We start from the raw sequence: 18835 nt of genomic DNA on the forward strand, positions 1-18835 counted from the left end.
AACGCTGCTCCACCGGCACGGATTGTATTGGCTGCGGCCCGAAGACCGCTCGTGTCTCGCTCTGCGGTTGTAACAAAGGGGCGAAGCCACTGCAGGCGAGTGGGTATGGCACTCGAGGGCGGGCTCGGGCTCTGCCGGTTCCTGCTCCGCGCACCAATTCCGGACGTTGTGGCCCCGTCTGCACGGGCATTCATACCCGTGGCAATCAAGCCGGCGCGACAGGTGCGACAACCACCCCCAAATTCCGGGGTCGTACGTCACGGACTCGCTTACCGGTACGCACCGAAGGACGAGGCTTGCCAAAGGCAAAAGGCAACCTGCATGAAGCGGCAATTTCCTTCCTCCAGCCACACGCCGGAGCAAAGGGCTTTGCTTGACGCCACGGCAATGTACGAAGAGCCGCAAGAGTAGTCTCGCCTCTCTACGCTTGCCACGCGAGCTCTCTATGCTCGCCTCGAACTTCCGTGCCCTAGAGGGCGTCACCCGCAGGTTAATATGTAATGCACGTCTGCGTGATGGGATGGGATTGGATGCTCGCTGGCACAGGCGCTACTGGGAAAGTGCAGCAACCCAATCCGCAATCTGGACAATATGCACAACAGCCCTGCCTTCACCATCCACGGAGGTATCACCCGCTTATTATTTCCGGAAAACGCTCACCTCACGCACAGTGCACTCCCGGACGCGCCCGCGCGCGGGAGGCTGGGGCAATCGGCCGTAAATCAGGACAGGGCAGGACGGGACTGGCGCCGGGAGGGCACGGCGGAACCTGCCCACCAACGGTTAACCTGACTTAACCCCACAGTTGGAGCAGAAAGCTAATCGGCATCTCCGATATGGCGAACACGCGAGCAAGCCGGCTGCCTTGTTGAGTTTGGTGCCATGACGAGTACACGTGCAAGCAGGCAGGCATACAAGCAAGGCGTCCGTCAGCATGTGACGGTCTTGTTTCCTTGGTGGTTCAGTCTCCACACTTCAGCCGCACGCTGCACACCACTCCGGCCATCAGCACGGAACGCCTGGTGAGGCTGAGGTGTTGACCCCAAGACGAGCATTGAATCCTCTTGGTGCGTGTAGCGGTGCCCGAGTGATGGCCAAGGATGGAGATCCTTCCATTTGATCTTTCAAACGGCCATTCGTTCTCTCTGATAACACATCTTACGCAACTGCTTCAAGTACTTTCGACATATAGTATCAAATGGGGCTAGCCTACTGCTCGGTTCGACCCGCTCTATCCCGCGCCAGTTACGATATTCCTCGGTGCTCATGCGTCGCCTATTGTAACCGCCTAGATGATTACTGTCACATTTGCCGTCCCTAGGTCTGCTCATCTCCCACCCTCCTACATCCCACAATTGCACCAATCGTTCCGTCATGTACTGCGCCTCTGCCGTCATGGCGCCCGGTGATTATCTGCCGCTAATCTTCATGGTAGTCTTGGTGCAGTACGCCACGCCGCGTCAGCCCTGCGGGCCTTCCAATATACACCTGTTTCCGTAAAGAGGAGGCGGCAAAATAGGGTGTGATGCTGACCCGACATGCCATTTGACCCTTGCCGGTCCCTTCTTTTAGCGAACCTCAGGCCGCTCCTTCTTGCACGTCCGGTGGGCTGGAATGGATTTAGCCAGATCCCACAGCAACACTACACTTGCGCTCTCAGGAACTTCCAGATCTAGAGGTAGGCTCTAGCCGCTGAGTAGCTCTTTTGTCCTTGGCATGGGCCCTTGTATGCGAGACACACTATACCTTTTTCCCCGCTCCCGCTCGTCCGAGGTAGCGGAGAACAAGACCCTGAAGTACCCACATGCTGGAGAAATCGGTGAATCTGTGGGGTAAATTCTCCGTCCGCATAGGTTTGCGAAGTGACATCCACTTCGGTCAAATCAAGCTTGAATGCTATACGACTCATTGTACTGCTCTATACTTTCAAAATATGCGTCGCAAAATACTGCGAGCATCATGTCACTCCCCGTGCCCCGCTTCCGCCTGCAGTAGATCTACATGGCGCCGAAACGCCGGGTGTGTGAACGTGCTTTGGTACCTTACACCGCTCAGAATGCGTATGCCAAGCGCCAGTTATGCATTTCTATTTCTCAACACACCGCAGGTTCTTGGTGAGAATCGCGTATATCATCCTGAAACCACATCCACGGTTTTGGTGACTAAAACTGCAGTGTGACGAGAAACCCAGGACTTCGGCATAATGAAAACCGAGGGTGGCGACAGACAAAAGGAGTGTCTGGGCCAGAACTTGGTTACGGACAGCATTTTGGTGGAAAAGGTTGTGTCTAGCTGCTGTTGCACGAATAAAATTCTCCACAGGAGTGTGATCAGATAGAGTAGTTGTAATCGAGTAGTATAATGACGATATTTAACCTTTATTTCTCGAATTTTGGTACTGCTACTTCTAATCCCTCTTCTCTAGCGTTGCGACTTCGTAGAACTGCAGGTGAATAGGGATACTAGCGCAGACCGCAGTATTGGAAAACCTAGCCCAGGCCAAAATAATCCGGGTTTCTGGTTCCTCAAAGGAGCCACGAGTACAGGTTGACTTAAGCAGTTGCTTGTACCTCGTCCTCGCCTCTGCGCCACCGGCGCCAAGCATCCCAATATGGGTCTCAATAGGTGATGCCCTCAATAAAGGCACAATGGAGTCTATCAATAGGCGCTTCGTCTTTCATGCCTATAGAGACAAGAAGCCATGATTAACGCAAGTATATAACTGGAGCTGTCTTTTCTTGATGCTTCTTCCCTTTGCACAGATCGCATAAGCAATCCTTTCAATCAAGACATCAACCAAACTTACCACATCCACTCCCTAGAATCGACGAGCCAACAGACCAAAAACGCAAAAAGCGACCAAAGAAAAAACAACGGCAAAGATGCACTTCGCAACCCTCACAACTCTCTTCCTCGCCTCCACCAGCATGGCCCTGCCAGCAACCATGACTCCCGGCGCCTACGCCACGGATATCGAAACCAGCCTCGACCTCAACTTCACACCTACCGTCAACGCCACCACCGACGGCCTGACCAAGCGCGACTGGGCCTACAACGTAGTCAAGTTCTGCGAGCACGCCAACGGCAAGGGCAAGTGCGCCAAGCAGAGCTTCCGGCACGCGCTCTGCTACAACTTGGACCGCTGGTGGAATGACCGTGTCTCCTCCATCTACCCCAACCCCAACACCTACTGCCGCATGCACGTCAATCGCGACTGCCGCGGTGGAGCCATGGCCGTCGGCCCCAACTGGAGCATCGCCGACCTCAAGACCATCAACTGGAATGACAAGATGAGCAGCATGGATTGCTTCAGCCAGGCATATTAAGAGAAGAAACAGGAGGAGAGAAAGGCCTTTTCCTTGTTTTCCCTTCTTTTCTTACTCTTCGGCATTAAGAATGAAATGGGGCACAACAGCGAAATCACTTTCTTCGAGGAGCAAGGAAAATAGAAGCTAGAGCGTTGGAGGGCTCTGGCACATACATTTTTCCACCTATTCTTTTTTGTTTTCGCGTGGGAAGGGGGACCAGCCTTTTTTCTTATCATGGGTGGTGGTTTTATTCAATCTCTTTAATTATTTTCTCACACGTGTGTTCCAATTTCGCGTTCCGTGCCGCAGAACTTCAGGAGCGCTGGTACTGACGAATGAAGCGGTCTTTTCAGTGGACCTCTTTAGCATAATTTACCTCCTTACTTGCTAATAAGAGGTTTGTAGGTGGCTCCGTTCACATATCATCATTTGTCTCCCTGCAACTACCGGTCTGTCATCGCAGTCGTCTATGCCGGTATGTAAAATCAAGAGACGGGCAACAATAATGCCACTCACAGTGCGCTCTCAAACTGCTCGAGTTTAAGCCTCATGCATCTATCTACTCCAGAGGCAGATGATATTTAGCAGAAATTCCTCGGGCGTTTAACGGGCAGCATCTCTTTCAAGGGTAATGTTTCTTCTTTTTCATTGGGTTTCCATCTTGACCTTCTCATTATTTTCTTTACTGTCCAAGTTTTGTATTCACCTCAATTGACACTGTCTTCTATTCGCCTAGGAGGTGATTATGGTGGCAACTTTGCGGTATGACTTGCGTAAGCTCTGTAAAGCGTATAATATGTAGCCTTTTAAACTTCATAAACTTTTAGGTAGCTAACAAAGCAGCCATAGAATAGCTAAGACTGAGAACTAAGCCATCTCCTTACAATTTGCCTTCCGATAAGTATCCAGCCATAAATTCGCCACACCGCTAAAGCCGGCCCTCTGTTTTAAATACCTGGCCATCTCCCCGTAGCGCCGAGATGTTACAAAAGCAATCTACATGCAACAGCAAAACATCAGGGAAATATAGACCGCAATTCTCCCACAGGAAAAAAAAAAGACCAACATGAGATGCGATTGCGAACACCTCAAGTAATCGTTCATGCGATCTTCGCCAAAACTTCATGCTTATGTCTCTCCACCGCTTGCATTAGCACAAAGCTTAGATCCCCCCGCACTCTCGTATCTTCTTCCGCGTCTACAAGCTTGACTTGCATGAGTAAGCTCCCAAGTCGATCAGCCCAGCTCTGTACAACGGTTGGAGAGGACACTTCTTCTCCGGACACAGCAAACAGAGAGCGCATTTCTCCGCTTGCGCCCCATGAAATGGCTTCATCCTTTAGGCTGAGCAGCATACAGGCTGTGGTGATCCTTTTGATTAGATGCACCGCGGATACTTCGCCGCCGTTGTCATCCTTCGCTATGCTTGCGGCGGTGGAGACGACGAGCGAAATGTTCTGCATCCGAGCGCCGTCAGGTACGCTCTCAAGTGGAAGGTTGGACGTAGTGCGACGGCGAGCTTGCTGACGAGTGGAGTGTCGGCGCAGAGAAACCAGTCCAGTGGTACGGGTGTGCTGCTGCTGCCCAGATTGTTCAGGCTGAGTACGAGGCTGTTGCGTGTGTTCTGAAACCACATTAAGAGCCCGTCCTGTAGTAGAAGTTGACTTCGCTGCTGGACGGCGACGCAAGCTGCGTCGGAGTGGCTGCCCGACGATCACAGTTTCTGCTGTTTCCTGTTGTGGCAGCTCTTCTGCTTCGTTTTGCTGGGAAATGGCTGCCGGTCGGTTCTGAAGTGTAAGTGTACCTGCTGTGGCACCCATTAAGGAAGGTTGGGACGACATAGGTGCTGCGCTGAGCTCAAAGTTGCGCATGCCCACTCCATCCAAGCTTGCTGGGGACCTATGACGGACGACTTGACGAACCTCTTCAGAGGCTTCAGTGTTGTGTCCGACAGGTAGACCACTGCCAAGGGCGCCTACTTCATTATCAGACGGTGATATGCGTTCTCGTCTCGTACCTGATGCCGTCCAATGCCGAATGTCACGATCGCGACCATCGGACAATCCACAGCTGTCTGCCGCACCGCTCATCATAAAGTCATTGGCCGCATCATCTCCGCTAGTTGTAGGCGTCTTCTTATTCCTTAGGAATACCGTTGATCTTTTGGGGTATTTTGACGGCAAGTTCGAGAACCAGCTATCCCTCTCGGCATTGATTGGAGATTTGAACGGCTTGTTGATTCCTCCATGGCCAGACTGTTGCTTACGAGGAGCTCCTCGACGCGGTTTATTCGAAGCAGCTGTGTTAGCCAGATTACCAGTTACACCACCTGTTGGCTGGGGAGATACAGGAACGAAGCCTTCAGCGTCGACTTGTGGAAAGGAGCTGTGTGGAGATAGAAGATGACTGTTGTTTGGTTTGGAAACGGAGCGGCCTGCGCTTGGAGTAGCTTGGCTTCGTGTCAAATTCAGTCCACCAGGACCGCCGCTCCGCACAATAACAGAATTTTGACAGTGAGCCGGAGATGAAGCTTGTGGCGTTGGAAGATGTGTTCTATCAAGTTGGACACGCGGTACGGTAGGTGTGCTTGTCGATGGCCCAAGCTGAGGCTCCGGGCTTTGCTTCCGCGTATGAGCTATGTGTGGATGGTTTGCCATACCCGGATTTCGGATTCTAGCATTCATCTTTGCCATTGTCCAGGGGTTTGACAAAGTGACACTGCTCACGCCCTCTTCAGTGTCCTCGCTTGTAAGATCCACGTCTGGACCTTCCTGTGTCTCGGCGTCCGCCATGATGAGATCATCGTTATCGAAGTCGTACATGTTATATTTCCATGTGCGCTGTCGTTTTCGTTGCGGTTCTTCAAAGTTGCTCATCTCTGCACGGTTGTGAGGAGGACTGGTAGGAAGGTTCGGGGAAGCTGGAGTGTGAGCGATGTCCGAGGTCGGCATATCGACCAATTGATCAAAGAGGTCATCATCAACCGCTGTATCGTATTCACTAGTCTGAACCTCTGAAGCTGGTGTTGTAATTGCATCCTCCGGTTTCTTCACCTTTGCTTGTGCTGATGTTTCTGATTTATGTGTCTCAGGTGTTTCCTCCGATGGCTTCCCTTCTGCGCTGGTTGAGGAGTAGAAAGCATCGAGAAGTTCGTTGACAGCAGCAATCAAAGAGGCCGGATCATCGAATAGGAGATCGCTCTTCGACGGCTCCACGTTTGGATCGTAGCTACCAGGTGGGCATGCAATATCCATCCTCAGAAAAGGCTCCTTGACATCCTCTAGGGTGGGATTGGCCTTCTTTAGCTTATCTCTAAAGGCCTTTGAGAGCAACTTGAGGGTTCCACGGGCTGTCGAAACGGGTCTTGCATCGACGGATAGGAACTGGCCGAGTCCGGAAATATTCTTGCTCTCCGCGTCCACTTTGGGTAGGACAGCGCCAAAGCCGTACCCTTTGATGTTCCGAGCAACGTAATTGCACTGCGCAGCCGCATCTTTCCCAATGATCTTCCATACCGCGTCCATAATACTCTCCTCCCCGTCATTCCGCCCCAGCCCTGGCTTCGGTGCGTACGTCCACCTCTCTTCTTTTCCCTTCTTTGTAGTCTCCTTCACCACCTTCAACGATAACCTACACCCCGGTCTCGCAAGCGCGTAGGCTTGTAACACGCCCCTTATTTTCTTGGTCACACCGCTACCCTTCTGCGCCTCCCTGAGTGCCGCCTGCTTCCTGACTGGCCACCTATCGAAGAACCCTTCCGCCCTAACAGTCGTCCCAACGGGACACCCAATCTTTCTTACTTCCACGACACCCTCTGGCCCCTCCCTCCCCAGTCTCAACACCTCCCCCATCGTCTCCCCTTCACACTTCACCGTAACTTCCACCCTTTGACACACCTCAGCCAGGCTCGCCAACGCCTCGCCCCTAAACCCCAGGCTCCTACCGCCGACATCCCTCAGCAACTCCCCATACTCCCGCAGCTTGCTTGTGCAGTGGCGGCGGCCCAGCAGCTGTCTGTCGTCGCCAGTTGGCGGCACGGAGCGGCCGTTGTCGCGGACGGTGACGTGGTCGAGCGCGCCGTTGGCCGAGACTTCGACGGCGATGGAGGTAGCGCCCGCGTCGAGCGCGTTGTCGACGAGCTCCTTGACTGCTGCGACGGGATCGACGATGGTGAGCGAGGAGCTGAGAGCGCGGACAGTCTGCGGTGCGAGCGATCGGATGCACGAGGAAGAAGATGACGACGTCGTGGCGTCAGTGAGCGGTGATGGTGAGGATGATGACGGCGTGGGGAGAACACTTTCGTTGATGGAAAAGTTGAGAGACATTTCGAATAAATAACAAATTCTTCTCTCAATGTCTCTTCATTTTGCGTGGTATGGTGGATGTGAGGTTGTAGTGAGCGTAGTATAGAATGCCACTCTACCCACGAGAAAGGGGGCAAAAAGCGCGCTCATTCAAAGAAATTTGAAACCGGGCTCTCACTCACAAGGTGAGGGAGAAGAATGCACGACTGTAAATTTTTGTCGCGTCTGCGCAAGTGAGGCTTCTACACCGACGCATGACGTAATGGGCAAGGGAAAAAGGAAAGCGCGGCGGGTCACTTCACTTCGGCCATGCCCAGACACATAAAGACATGGAGCATCATGCACTTCCAGATTATTCTTTTATCTCATGCACTCTCAACAATTTCGCAATTGCAACTTGATTATTACCACAATATTTGTGGTATACGGAAATTAAACCATGCAGCGCAGCCTTATCAAATTGCTTTGCTATCTTCACCAACGGGCTCGATATATTCTTCAGATACCAAGCCACCTCGCCTGGTACCGTGGAGCCAAACCGGGCGATCATCAGTGGAGCAACTGAGCAAGGAAGAACAGAATCATAGACAGTTCAGGAACCACAATCCTAAACATCAAAATGAGGCAGAATAAATAGACCAAAGATAATACAGGAGAAACAAAGAAAGAAGTTCCCCATCCCTTCCATTCCGCCCTGAAAGCTCGGAGATACAGGAGAAGCTCTGAAGGAAATAATAATAACGGTTGTCGTTCCGGGGCATCAATCGCGCCATGTGTGTTAGTTCGATCGCTCGTTAACGCCCACCACGCCCTTTGTTCCATCCATCATCCAGCCGCAACCTATTCATGATTCGAATTCCCATGCATGCATGCAGGTCATGTAACTATACTCCACTCCAACAAAGCCCAAATTGACCATTACCCCCACATATCCCATCATGCACCTTCCATTTCGGTATCCTGCTCACCGCTTGCCGCAACCGCCTGCTCTTCCTTCGGTGCCGAAGCCGTAGTAGCTGCGGCACTAGGTGCCCGCGCGTTAGCACCTTCGGCAACCATGCGGCTGAATTTTTGCTTGCGGCCATCGACAACGTCTTTGCTGAGATCCTTCATCCACGCATTGTTCATGACGACCTTCTCCTTGGCCAAGCTGGCACGGTTCTCGCGCTCCTGCTCCGCTTCGGCGATGCCGTCCTTGCCACCGTTGCGCACTCTGTCGCTCTTGAGAAGGTACTCGCTGGTGTTAGGCTCGAATACCATGGTGAACTTCTCGAGCGCAATGCGGATGGTCAATGACTCCTCGCTCTTGACATCTTGCGACGTCTCGGCTTGCTCATCGTCGTCTGCGGGCGCGTCACGCTTCAGAAAAGGTATCTTGACCTTTTCGGCAGGCACCCCTTCGGTGGTGCTGATGCGCGTAAACGAAGAAAGGTACGCGCGCCAGTTCTGCTCCTGGCTGGTCTGCCTGGTGTCGAAGGTGGGCTCCTCCCTCTTGAAGATCATTACGCGGGTTATGGAACGCGACTGATCCTGCTATGTGTCAGTGGCCGGTTGAGCTCGTGTTCACACGGGCAAGAAAACTTACATAGGAGATCTTGTAAACGTCGCCATCCTTGGAGTACTTCTCGACCGTCCTCCGGTAGTTGAGCTCTGCATCATGAGTCGTCTCCTCTTGCTGGCGATCCTTACGGAAGAGCTGGTAGATGTCCCACGTCTTGTCCTTAGCATCGCTGCTAAGAAGAGCGAAGGCAAACCTAACAAGCGAGCTCAGCAGCTTGTCAAAAGAGTACAGCTGCCAGCCGCTCTGCAGGTAGTAGCGCCTGAGCGTCTCCTCGATCTGCGGCATTTCAATCTCACCCCGAATCTGGTCCATGAACATTTCGAGCACCTGCTCGTAGTAATTTGCCTTTGGCGACGTGTCGCGGAAAAAGTCCTCGGGGCGCTTGTCGATAAGATTGAGGTCGAGAGCGGGCTTGGCGTGCTGGGCCCGCGCAACCAGCTGATGGACATGCTCTTCGTTCTGCTTGAGATGCGAGAGACGCTCGTAGAGGATGACGAACATGCGGAAGAAACAGTAGATCGGGAGGTTGCAGTACATGTTGTAAATGTCCCGCTTGTAAGGACCATCGGGCGCGATGTCCTGGATGTCAAGGTTGTTGCCGCCGGCAGGATGCTCGAGCCATCTGTCCGAAGCAGTGTCCTTCGGTACCGACGTGGTAACGTCTCCCTCCTCAGCCATTTCGTCGTCAGCCGCCGATCCCGCCTCGGGCGTGCTTCCACGGCTACCCGACGCATTGCTCTCGTCCGCATCCTTACGCGACGCTCTTCCGCTGCGACTGGGGTCGAGAACACCGCGGCGAAGGTCATCCTTCTTGCCGTTGACTTTGAGCGACTTACGAGAGCCGTCATCCATGCCACCCATCTCGTCATCAGTAGACTCAGCCTGAGGCGAACCGATCTCGCGTTCAAACTTCGACGCACTGAGGCCAAAGAAGAGCGGGACGAATTCCTTGATGAATCCATAAAGCCTGTGCGAGTCTGTAGAGTTGCCGTGCTCCGCATGCAGCAGTAGAAGCTTAGAGGCATCCAAGAGGACCTCGGTATCGGTGAAGCTGTACTCGAACTGGTGCTTGGGCACAGTGATACCTTGCATGTCTCGCTGACGCTTCTGCTCCTCGTACTTGACCTGGATTTCGTTCTGCAGTGTCTTGGCCTGGAACTGACGTTTGTCTGCGGCCTTGGCGCTCGCGCTCTGGTGGTCGAGAGACTTCCAGAAAATCCTCTGGGTTTGTTCGCGCCAGACCTTTTCCCACTCGCGCTGGGCTGCCTTCCACTCCTCCAGCTTCTGTTTCATCCGATTCAGCAGCACCGGGATGACCGTGTAGGGAGTTTGGAAAAGTTGCTCGATAACCTGGTTTCCGCGCTCACGGTTGTAGATCTTGTAGATGACCCGTTTGTAGATCGTTTCACTCTGACCGCCCAGGTTGCTGGGGAGGGTGAACTGCACCCTCTCCTCGGCAGTAGCGTTGAGGAGCTGCTGGGCGATGGGCTCAAGTTGCTGAATGGTGCGAATGCAGGCTTCGATCGTGTGGTCGTAGTCGTGGCGCTCCTCCTCGATGCGGTGCAGGCCCTCCTCGTACTGGTTTTTGCGGTGGGCGACGAAACCGCTATCCTCGGACGCCCATGTCGGGTGAGAGGCCCACTCGTCGTTTAGAACCGAGTGGCAAAGCTCGTCACGACCACTGCAGCGGCGCATCTTCTCGGCGCGGGGCAGCTGACGATAGCTGGGGCCAAGACCGCGACAGTTGGAAAGAGCGACACGGCCACTGGGCGGCTTAGGCTGGTTCTCGAGGGCCTCATCCTTGCCGTCGTACCCAAGGAATTTCCTGAACCAGCCCATAAGCTCTGGATTGCCGCCAATGAATTGGTGAACGCGGTGGAGAAGTAGGGACTTGTCAATCAAGTCCATTGAGAACAAGTTACAAAGTTTGAGGAACTCGTTCATAGTGTTCTTGTTGCCAATGTATTTTTTGACGCGGTCAAACCACGCCAACTCCTCGGCGCTAGCTGAGAGCGAAGTCGTCGGCGCCATGGGCTCGGGAATGGCGGGAGTAAGTGTGGGTGAGACCGGAGTAGCGTCGGGCATCGCAGATGATTTCGCACCGTGCTGTTGTTTCGCGCGCTGAAAGGTTTTCGTTAGCTGACGAGGTTTCGCAATGAGAAGGTAGCTCATCATTGGAGCGCGATTGGATGCAGTGGTACGGTTGGCATGGCTGGCAATGTGGAGTGGCGAAGGAAAGAACTTAAGGTCAGGTGTGAAAGCAGCAAGATAAGCGGCAATTGAGACGCAAATGTGGAAGTGGGTAGAGGAGGGTGACTTGTTGACACGTGATATGGCTTGTTGAGTCGAAAGAGCTGTCACTCACCTTCGCGATGTTTCCAGTCTGGGCAAACCCAGTCCTCTGGCCCGCTCCGGACACCTCGGCCGGTATCGATGTAGGCATCGCGGTCGAGCTGGCGACTGTGCCCTGTCTTTCACCACGTTTTCTCTTGTTGTCACGGCTAGCACTAGGCGTTGGCGCAAAGTTTCCAACCGGAGGAAGACGACCAGAGCCCTGCTCGGCCCTCGGTGTGTGATGCATCTGGGGAGTGCCCGCAGGCTCACCGCGCACGTTGCTGAACATGTACTGTTCTTCAGCAGCCTGCCTGGCCTGGGCGGCCCTGTGCTGAGCTGCAGATTCAGGAAGGAATTGTTTGAAATCCTCGAGCAAATCGGGTGCGGAGTTGAAAAGCTGCGTCACCTGTGCGTAAACATCCTGGATCGGCTTGGACTCACGCTGATACGTCTGCAAGATTTCTAGGAACTGCTTGTAGATGTCGGGCTGGGTCGCGAAGCGGTTCTGCCGGAGTATTTAGCGAGTGCCTAGATTGACTGCCACAAACGGTCCTACCTTGATCTTATTGACGTAGCTGATGGCGTGGTTAAACTCCACGGGGCCTCTCTTATCCAGTCCGGCCTGTGCGCCGCCTTGCTGGGCCAAGTGGCTAACACCATTCATGCTTTGCGCGGGCATTTGGTTCGGAGCTCCACCTGGAGGAGAAATCAGATCAGGCCTGTTCAACAAACCACCAGTGGCGGCTGAAACGGCATTGCTGAGTTGGGACACACCCCTCTGTTCTTGCTGATGTGCGAGCGCGGCGGCTGTCATTTGCTGCTCTCTAGCATGAGCTTCGGGAGAGATCGGCGCTTGGTTGCCTGGCTGAGGCGCAAAATGCGGCTGGACAACCGGGCGACTTGGGCTATAGGAAGCCTCAGGACCAGCGCCCGGTTGTTGCTGCTGCTGTTGCTGTTGTGGCCAATTAGCTCCGGGGCCGCGGGAAGCAGCTTCGTAGAACTGTCTCTCAGAAGCGCCTGGTCCATCGCCATTGACAGGCACACTGCGGGGGTTCGACAAAGGACGGGGCACCGGCATAGACTGCACAGTCGTGCCCATCGGTGTCGTGACCCTAATCGCATTTGGATCTCCACCGGTTCCACACTCAATTTTGTATCCGGGTGGAAGGAAAGTGTTAAACCCCTGGATGAGGTTGGGATGCCCTGCGAAGAGCGATGACACTCGATCGATGACTCCTGGGGTATCAATACTAGGATCGGGGTTAGAGCAAACTTTGCTACTTTAACTGGACGTAGCTAGGAAGCAACTTACGCTCCGCTCTTGAAATCTTTCATAATGTCGAGGAATTTATTATAGACATCGGGATGTTCGTGGAACTGCACTTTTACCTGATCCAGGTAACTTAGTGCATCCTAGAGGTCAACGTTAACACCCGGCGTTTGCCTCATGGTTGTCGCGTTTTCGAACGGATAGTCGCTTACGTTAAGTATAGGCTGCTGTCCTTGGCCCATGGCCAAAGATTGCTGCATGCCCTGAGGTCCCCCAAATGGGACCATAAGACCTTGCTGCTGCTGTTGCTGTTGCTGCTGCTGTTGCGGCGGCGGCTGTTGTTGTTGTTGCTGCTGCTGCTGCTGCTGCTGCTGCGGGGCCTGTGCAGGATGCTGTTGCAAACGGGCACCCTCGCTCTGCTGCTGGCCTGGCCCAGACGTGAATATGCTGGCAGGCGGCTGCGACATGGAACTTGGACCCATTTGCGTGGAGTTACCCAAAATGCCGTTCGGGCCATGTATAACGCGAGACTGTGGGCCAACGGCCACGGGTTGGTGCAGATGTATTGCACCGGCGTGGTTCTCATGCGGGGCCTGCTCAATCTGCTGCCGTTCTCTCATCTCGCGCTCCCGTTGTTCGGCCTGCATAGCAAGATCTTCTGCATGCCTGTCGTCCCTCATTTCTCTATCACGATCATTATTTCCTTGTTGTGTTTGTCCTAGCTGCTGCGACTGCATTGCTTGGTTGATCCCTGGCAGGGAATACCCCGGGCCACCATGTGCTGCGGTCTGATGCGCCTGAGGACCAGCGGTGGGTTCTTGGCCTGAAGAGGCGCCTCTCTGTGAGGTCTGCGCAGCTGAGGCCTGTGAAGATTGATTTAGCCCCGCAATCCCGGGCAAATTGTGGCCAGAGGGTTGATTCGGGGAGAAGAACGGCGCTGCAGGTATCCGAATCAGCTCATGCGCTTGTGCATTTTGTCTGCCTCTGTGTGTACAGCCCACATACCGCTTGGTGGAGGAAGGACAGGACCATTACCCTGGGCCGACGGCTGGGGCGGGGGCTGTTGGGAGCCAGCAGCACTCGATCTATACATACACGAATCAGCACGCGCACGTCCAGCAAACACGTCAATCCGGCAGTTTCATGGAGGCCCGGGCGAAACTTGGACCCCGCGAAGACGCCTCCACAGCACGCGCCGCTAGATCGCAGCGGGCGCGCCAGGTCCCAAGACAGACTTACCCAAAGCCAGCTATCGGGCGAGAGGCTTGCGCCTGTGCCTGATCATTATTTTGCGAAGCAGCTCCGCCCTGCGGGCCTTGCGACGGAGGCCAGCCCTCACGATTTGCTGGATTCATGGCGACAGCTCGCAGCGGCGGGCGTGGCCTGGATCGCGGACGAGCGGGCTATGCGGACGGCAGAATGGGACTCGATGCGACGGATCCCCCGAGGATCAGCTCGCGAAGGACATGTGCTCCCTGATCTGGGGCTCGATGAGCGCTGCGGGGCGGCGATAGCGAAGGTTGCGGCTCAGAGCTCGGCAAGCCAGATGTTGTGCACAACAGCTGGCGGCAGGCGACCTAATCGCTCAGAGCTGCTGCAGGAGAGGGATGGAGCGGAAAAGTAGACTGCCAGAAAATGGTCACTGGCGCGCGGCAGACATGCGCGAGAAGGCAGCGCTCTGACTACTGAGGGCGGACTGTGGTGGACTGGAGTGATGGACAAGCTTGTCGAAAGAGTCGCGCATCCTCCCCCGGTTCAGTAGCGCGCGGCCGGGCGAGGAAACTCCGATGGCGGCCGGCCCTACGTTTTCCCCCTTCGCACGCTTGCACAGAAAGGGCACACCCGCCTTTAAGCGAGGCGCGTGCAGACAGGTGCCCTGACTGCTGAACTCTCTCGCACTGCAGCTTATGACGCATGCGCCGGACATCATGCGGCCAGTTGGACCTATCTAAAAGCCCGTAGCCAGGCGACCAAACGAGGAAAAATTTGCACTTCGGATTCGCACGAACATTTGACACGGCCGTTTCTACAGAAAGAGGGGGAAAATAAAAATAAAAACCCAGCGGGGTGCAGGGACTACTCAAACACCGGTCGCGCTCCGGCCGGTGCCCATTCTCGCCTTAGGTTTCGGGCATCCAAAGTTCAAGATCTACCGACTGCGGAACATCGTGTCTTTCCTCTTTCCTTTAGAATACCCAAGTAAATGATTCAAGCACATCGAATGACGTTGAACACCTATTAGCCGGTTAGCGTTTGGCTGTTGTGCGAACTCGTGGTTCTTCTTACCGAATGTCTGCGGATGAGGAACCGATGAGAACCTCGAAGCGACCTTCCTCGGCAATGTACGATTCCAATGACGTGTCATAATACCCAACCGAGTACTTGTCGAACACCAGCTCCACGTTCTTCGTCTCGCCGGGCTGCAGGAACGCCTTTCCGAACGCCTGCAGCTCCTTCTCCGGGCGCGGCAGTTTTGACTTCACGTCCTTTATGTAGCCCTGCACAATCTCGGCCGCGGCAAAGTTGCCAGTGTTCGTCACAGGTATGGTGACCTTCACGGATCCGTCTTGTTCAAGCGTTCGGTCGCTGATGGTGGCATTGCCATACGAGAAAGTCGTGTACGACAATCCGTGACCGAAAGGGAACAACGGCTCAATCCCGCACCGCTCGTAGTGCCGGTATCCGATGAAGATACCCTCACCATACACAACCTTGGCATTCTCGCCAGGCCAATTGTGGTATGCTGGGTTGTCCGACAGTCTTCTGGGGAAGGTCGTGGGGAGCTTGCCTCCAGGACTCACGCGACCCAGGAGGACGTCTGCAAGGGCATTACCGGCTTCCTGTCCCTGGTACCACGCCTGAAGAATCGCGGGTGCTCTGTCTGCCCACGGCATGGTGACCGGCGTGCCCGACTGGTTGACCACGACCGTACTTGGGTTTGCTGCGAGTATCGCTTCAACAAGACGGTCCTGGCTTCCGTGCTTGGGCAGATCCATCGTTTGACGGTCGTAGCCTTCCGACTCCCATTCTGCATCCAGGCCGACGAACACAACCGCAGCATCGGCTTCTTTTGCTGCATTTGCCGCTTCTTGAAGAAGATCGATCCCCGATTCCTCTTCGTATCCAATGCGGCAACCACCATAGGCGTGTGTTGGCTTACCGGGGATAATCTTCGATGCCGGGCGTACTTCGTTATTGCTCTCAACAAGGATTTGGACAGGTTTGTCTGCTTCCAAGTACACAGACTTCAGGACATCCTCGGACGCCTCGAACATGGCTTCGCCCTCCTCTATCCAGTCCCAGTTGTCGATGAACAACTCTCCATTCAAGAAGAGCCGACCAGGTCCAACACTGGAGAAACTGAAAGTGTGGCTCCCCGATGTCTTGGGCGTCAGAGTTGTCTTGACCTTGAATGAGTATGCCGGTAGAACAGCCTTTGGTGCAGAGTCCCACAGGAAAAGATCAGTATTGGCCTTGTGCTGCACCGACGCGGGAACTCCCTCGAATCGATCATGGTAATAGTACTCGAGTGTTACTCCTTGCTTCCCATCCTCTGTAGTGCAGAATGGGGAGGCAAGCGGGAGCCATTTCGCCGTGTCACAGCCGCGGGAATAAGTTAGCTCTCCGTCAAAATGAGCGGCAAGTCCATCGAATGGCGTTGTCGTGTAGTAAGGGTTGAGGCTTGCACTGCCGCCGCCTCCGGCAATGGCACGCTTCGCATTTGGTCCAATAACTGCGATCTTTTTCGCAGATCTGATGGGCAGAGTGTTCCGCTCGTTCTTCAGCAGCGTCAACCCCTCGGCCCCGGCCTGACGTATGACCTGACGGATGGCGGCATTGTCGTTCGCTCGTTCTTCTGGTTCTGGCGCGTCATTGTTGAGCCCTTTCGTTCTCTGGATAAGGTAGAGCACGTCCCCAGCAGCACGCTCAACATCTTCGGCGGCAAGTTCTCCCTTCTCAACCGCGCGCACCGCTTTCTCGCCACGCCACTTGGTTGGGCCTGGCATCTCCAGGGCACAGCCCGCCGAGATGGCTTCCGCGACCGAGTTTGTACCCGTCCAATCAGACATGACCATGCTATAGGAGTCAGCCTCTGACCCAATTTTCGCGTTACACCAGGTAGCTTCCTACTCACCCATCGTATTTCCATTCATCGCGAAGGATTTTCTTCAGAGTATGTGGATACATGTCCGCATGCACTCCGTTGACAAGATTGTACGAGCTCATCAAAGCCCACGGCGACGCCTCTCGGATGGCAATCTCGAAAGGCTTCAGATAAAGTTCTCTCAGGGGCCTCTCAGCGATGATCGAATCAATCGTCATGCGCAGGGTCTCCTGTTCATTGCCGACGAAATGCTTAATGGTTGCCGCGACCTTCTTGCTTTGCAAACCGCGGATGTAGGCGGCGGCAAGCTTTCCTGTCAGGAAAGGGTCTTCGGAGAACGATTCGAAGTTACGGCCTCCGAGTGGCGATCTGTGCAAGCACACTGTGGGAGCTAGCAGGACATCAGCGCCTCGGGCTTTGGTCTCGTCACCGAGGTGCTTGCCCACCTCTTCCAGCAGACCCGTGTTCCAGGTAGCTGCAAGAGAAATGCCACAAGGGAACAGAGCAGCCTGCTGCTCGTTAGCTGTCGACTCAAAAATAGAGAAATGCACCAACCGGAGTGCCATTTTTGAACCACTGTCCCCTAGCGCCGTTGGGTCCATCGGTGGTCTTGATTGAAGGAATTCCTCGGTGAGGCAGAGCAACAGTGCGCCAAAAGTCAGACCCTGCCAAGAGGGAAACCTACAAGTGCAGAGGTTAGCGTTCTACTAATGTAGCATTTCAGGGCAGGTGTACTCACCTGCTCTTTGAGCGGAAGCTTTGCCGCCAATTCTCGGGCCACTCTATCTGGCTGATCGACTCCAAGGCTCGAGGCCTGTTCAGGAAACCTCGAACCACGCTCGGCTGAGCTGTGCGAAAGGGAAGACGTAATGTCGGCGGAATCCTGTGGCGCCAGCCTCAGCGCAGGTGAGCCACTGCCAAGTGCTGGCTCCGCAGCACGCGGTAAGACCACGGTATCGGCCATGGCGTGACAAGCGGCGAGACCACAACAAGGCAAAAACAAGGGATGCGACGGGGAAACGCAGGGGCGCTGGGGAAAAGAGCGTGAGGGCAGGACACGGGGTGGCTTTCGAAACGTCGGTCACGCCCGTCGTGTTCTTTAAGTATTCCATGGCATGCAGAAGGCGGCCAGGCGCGGACCACACGGGAATTGCTCGAAACAGCATAAGCCGAAAGGCGTTAAGACGTGCATTGTACCTGGACCAAGTATCTGCATCTCATTGATGAGCACTATGGCGTGGTGAGCAGCATGGCCGGCGATTAGCCGGTCTTTTGCCTCAAAGAAGCGGCTTTAGGCAGCTTTGATTTCTTAATATAGTGGTCGAGATGCAAAACCGGAGGGCGAAGTCGCACGAAATGAAGCTCGATGGCAAATAAAGAAGCTGGTAACTGCGGCTGCACCGCTAACCTGGAGACTCCTTAATGGCGGTTTTCCCGTATGCTAGCCGAGACGTGGCCGCAGAATTTCAATGCATCGAGTGGTAAGAAGGTATTTGCACGTAAGCTTCTTCAGACAACGCGGCGATAGCGGACCGATGCCAACTGCTGCGGAGGGCTGTGGTCCGGGCCCGAGTGAGCTAAGAGTGCCAATGAGGCATGGCCGTTGTGCAGGCTCACGGAGCCGCGTGCCAGGGAGCGAATTGTTGGTGGAACGAAGCGAGCGGTCGAGTCGTGCGCGTGGAGATGAGGCTGGCTCGACGGCCCTCAGAGCCGGCGCCACGTGAAGCACGACCGTCGCCTGCTCCTTCCCTGTGCCACACGCCAACGTCTGAGCCAGTGGGTTCGCAACTCAGACATCAGAAAGCATACATTGGTCCATCCCGAGTCCCGTGAATGATAGCACTGTGAAAGGTGCTCGTCGCGGTGCTGAAACACGTGACATTTGGCGCTCCAGAACGTCAATTCGCCAGAATCTGTCATTAGAGGTTCCTGCTACCGGTTCGGTAAAGCTGA

General features: G+C 54.6%; 4 protein-coding genes across 4 annotated transcripts; 1 reads left to right on the plus strand and 3 right to left on the minus strand.

Moving 5' to 3' along the window:
* Window positions 1-2882: 2882 nt before the first annotated feature.
* On the plus strand, window positions 2883-3326 carry LTHEOB_10768 (Beta/gamma crystallin; the record flags this gene model as incomplete). Its single annotated transcript, XM_035507449.1, has 1 exon — window positions 2883-3326. One exon carries the CDS (start codon window positions 2883-2885, stop codon window positions 3324-3326), a length of 444 nt encoding a protein of 147 aa, XP_035367123.1.
* A 2302-nt stretch (window positions 3327-5628) lies between these two features.
* LTHEOB_10769 (DNA mismatch repair protein) lies at window positions 5629-7633 on the minus strand (the record flags this gene model as incomplete). The annotated part of the gene is made up of 2 exons (XM_035507450.1): window positions 5629-5742; window positions 6035-7633. 2 exons carry the CDS (start codon window positions 7631-7633, stop codon window positions 5629-5631), a joined length of 1713 nt encoding a protein of 570 aa, XP_035367124.1.
* Window positions 7634-8548: 915 nt separating this feature from the next.
* LTHEOB_10770 (Transcriptional repressor Sin3p) lies at window positions 8549-13514 on the minus strand (the record flags this gene model as incomplete). The annotated part of the gene is made up of 6 exons (XM_035507452.1): window positions 8549-9142; window positions 9198-11294; window positions 11539-12012; window positions 12064-12757; window positions 12820-12920; window positions 12990-13514. The coding sequence occupies 6 exons, from the start codon at window positions 13512-13514 to the stop codon at window positions 8549-8551; spliced, it is 4485 nt and encodes a 1494-aa protein (XP_035367125.1).
* A 1449-nt stretch (window positions 13515-14963) lies between these two features.
* LTHEOB_10771 (Periplasmic beta-glucosidase precursor) lies at window positions 14964-17846 on the minus strand (the record flags this gene model as incomplete). Its single annotated transcript, XM_035507453.1, has 5 exons — window positions 14964-15012; window positions 15064-16854; window positions 16913-17391; window positions 17438-17563; window positions 17622-17846. The coding sequence occupies 5 exons, from the start codon at window positions 17844-17846 to the stop codon at window positions 14964-14966; spliced, it is 2670 nt and encodes an 889-aa protein (XP_035367126.1).
* Between the last annotated feature and the right edge of the window lie 989 nt (window positions 17847-18835).

The sequence above is a fragment of the Lasiodiplodia theobromae genome (genome assembly GCF_012971845.1).
Source record: "Lasiodiplodia theobromae strain AM2As chromosome Unknown scaffold_41, whole genome shotgun sequence".
In the NCBI taxonomy this organism is placed as follows: domain Eukaryota; kingdom Fungi; phylum Ascomycota; class Dothideomycetes; order Botryosphaeriales; family Botryosphaeriaceae; genus Lasiodiplodia; species Lasiodiplodia theobromae.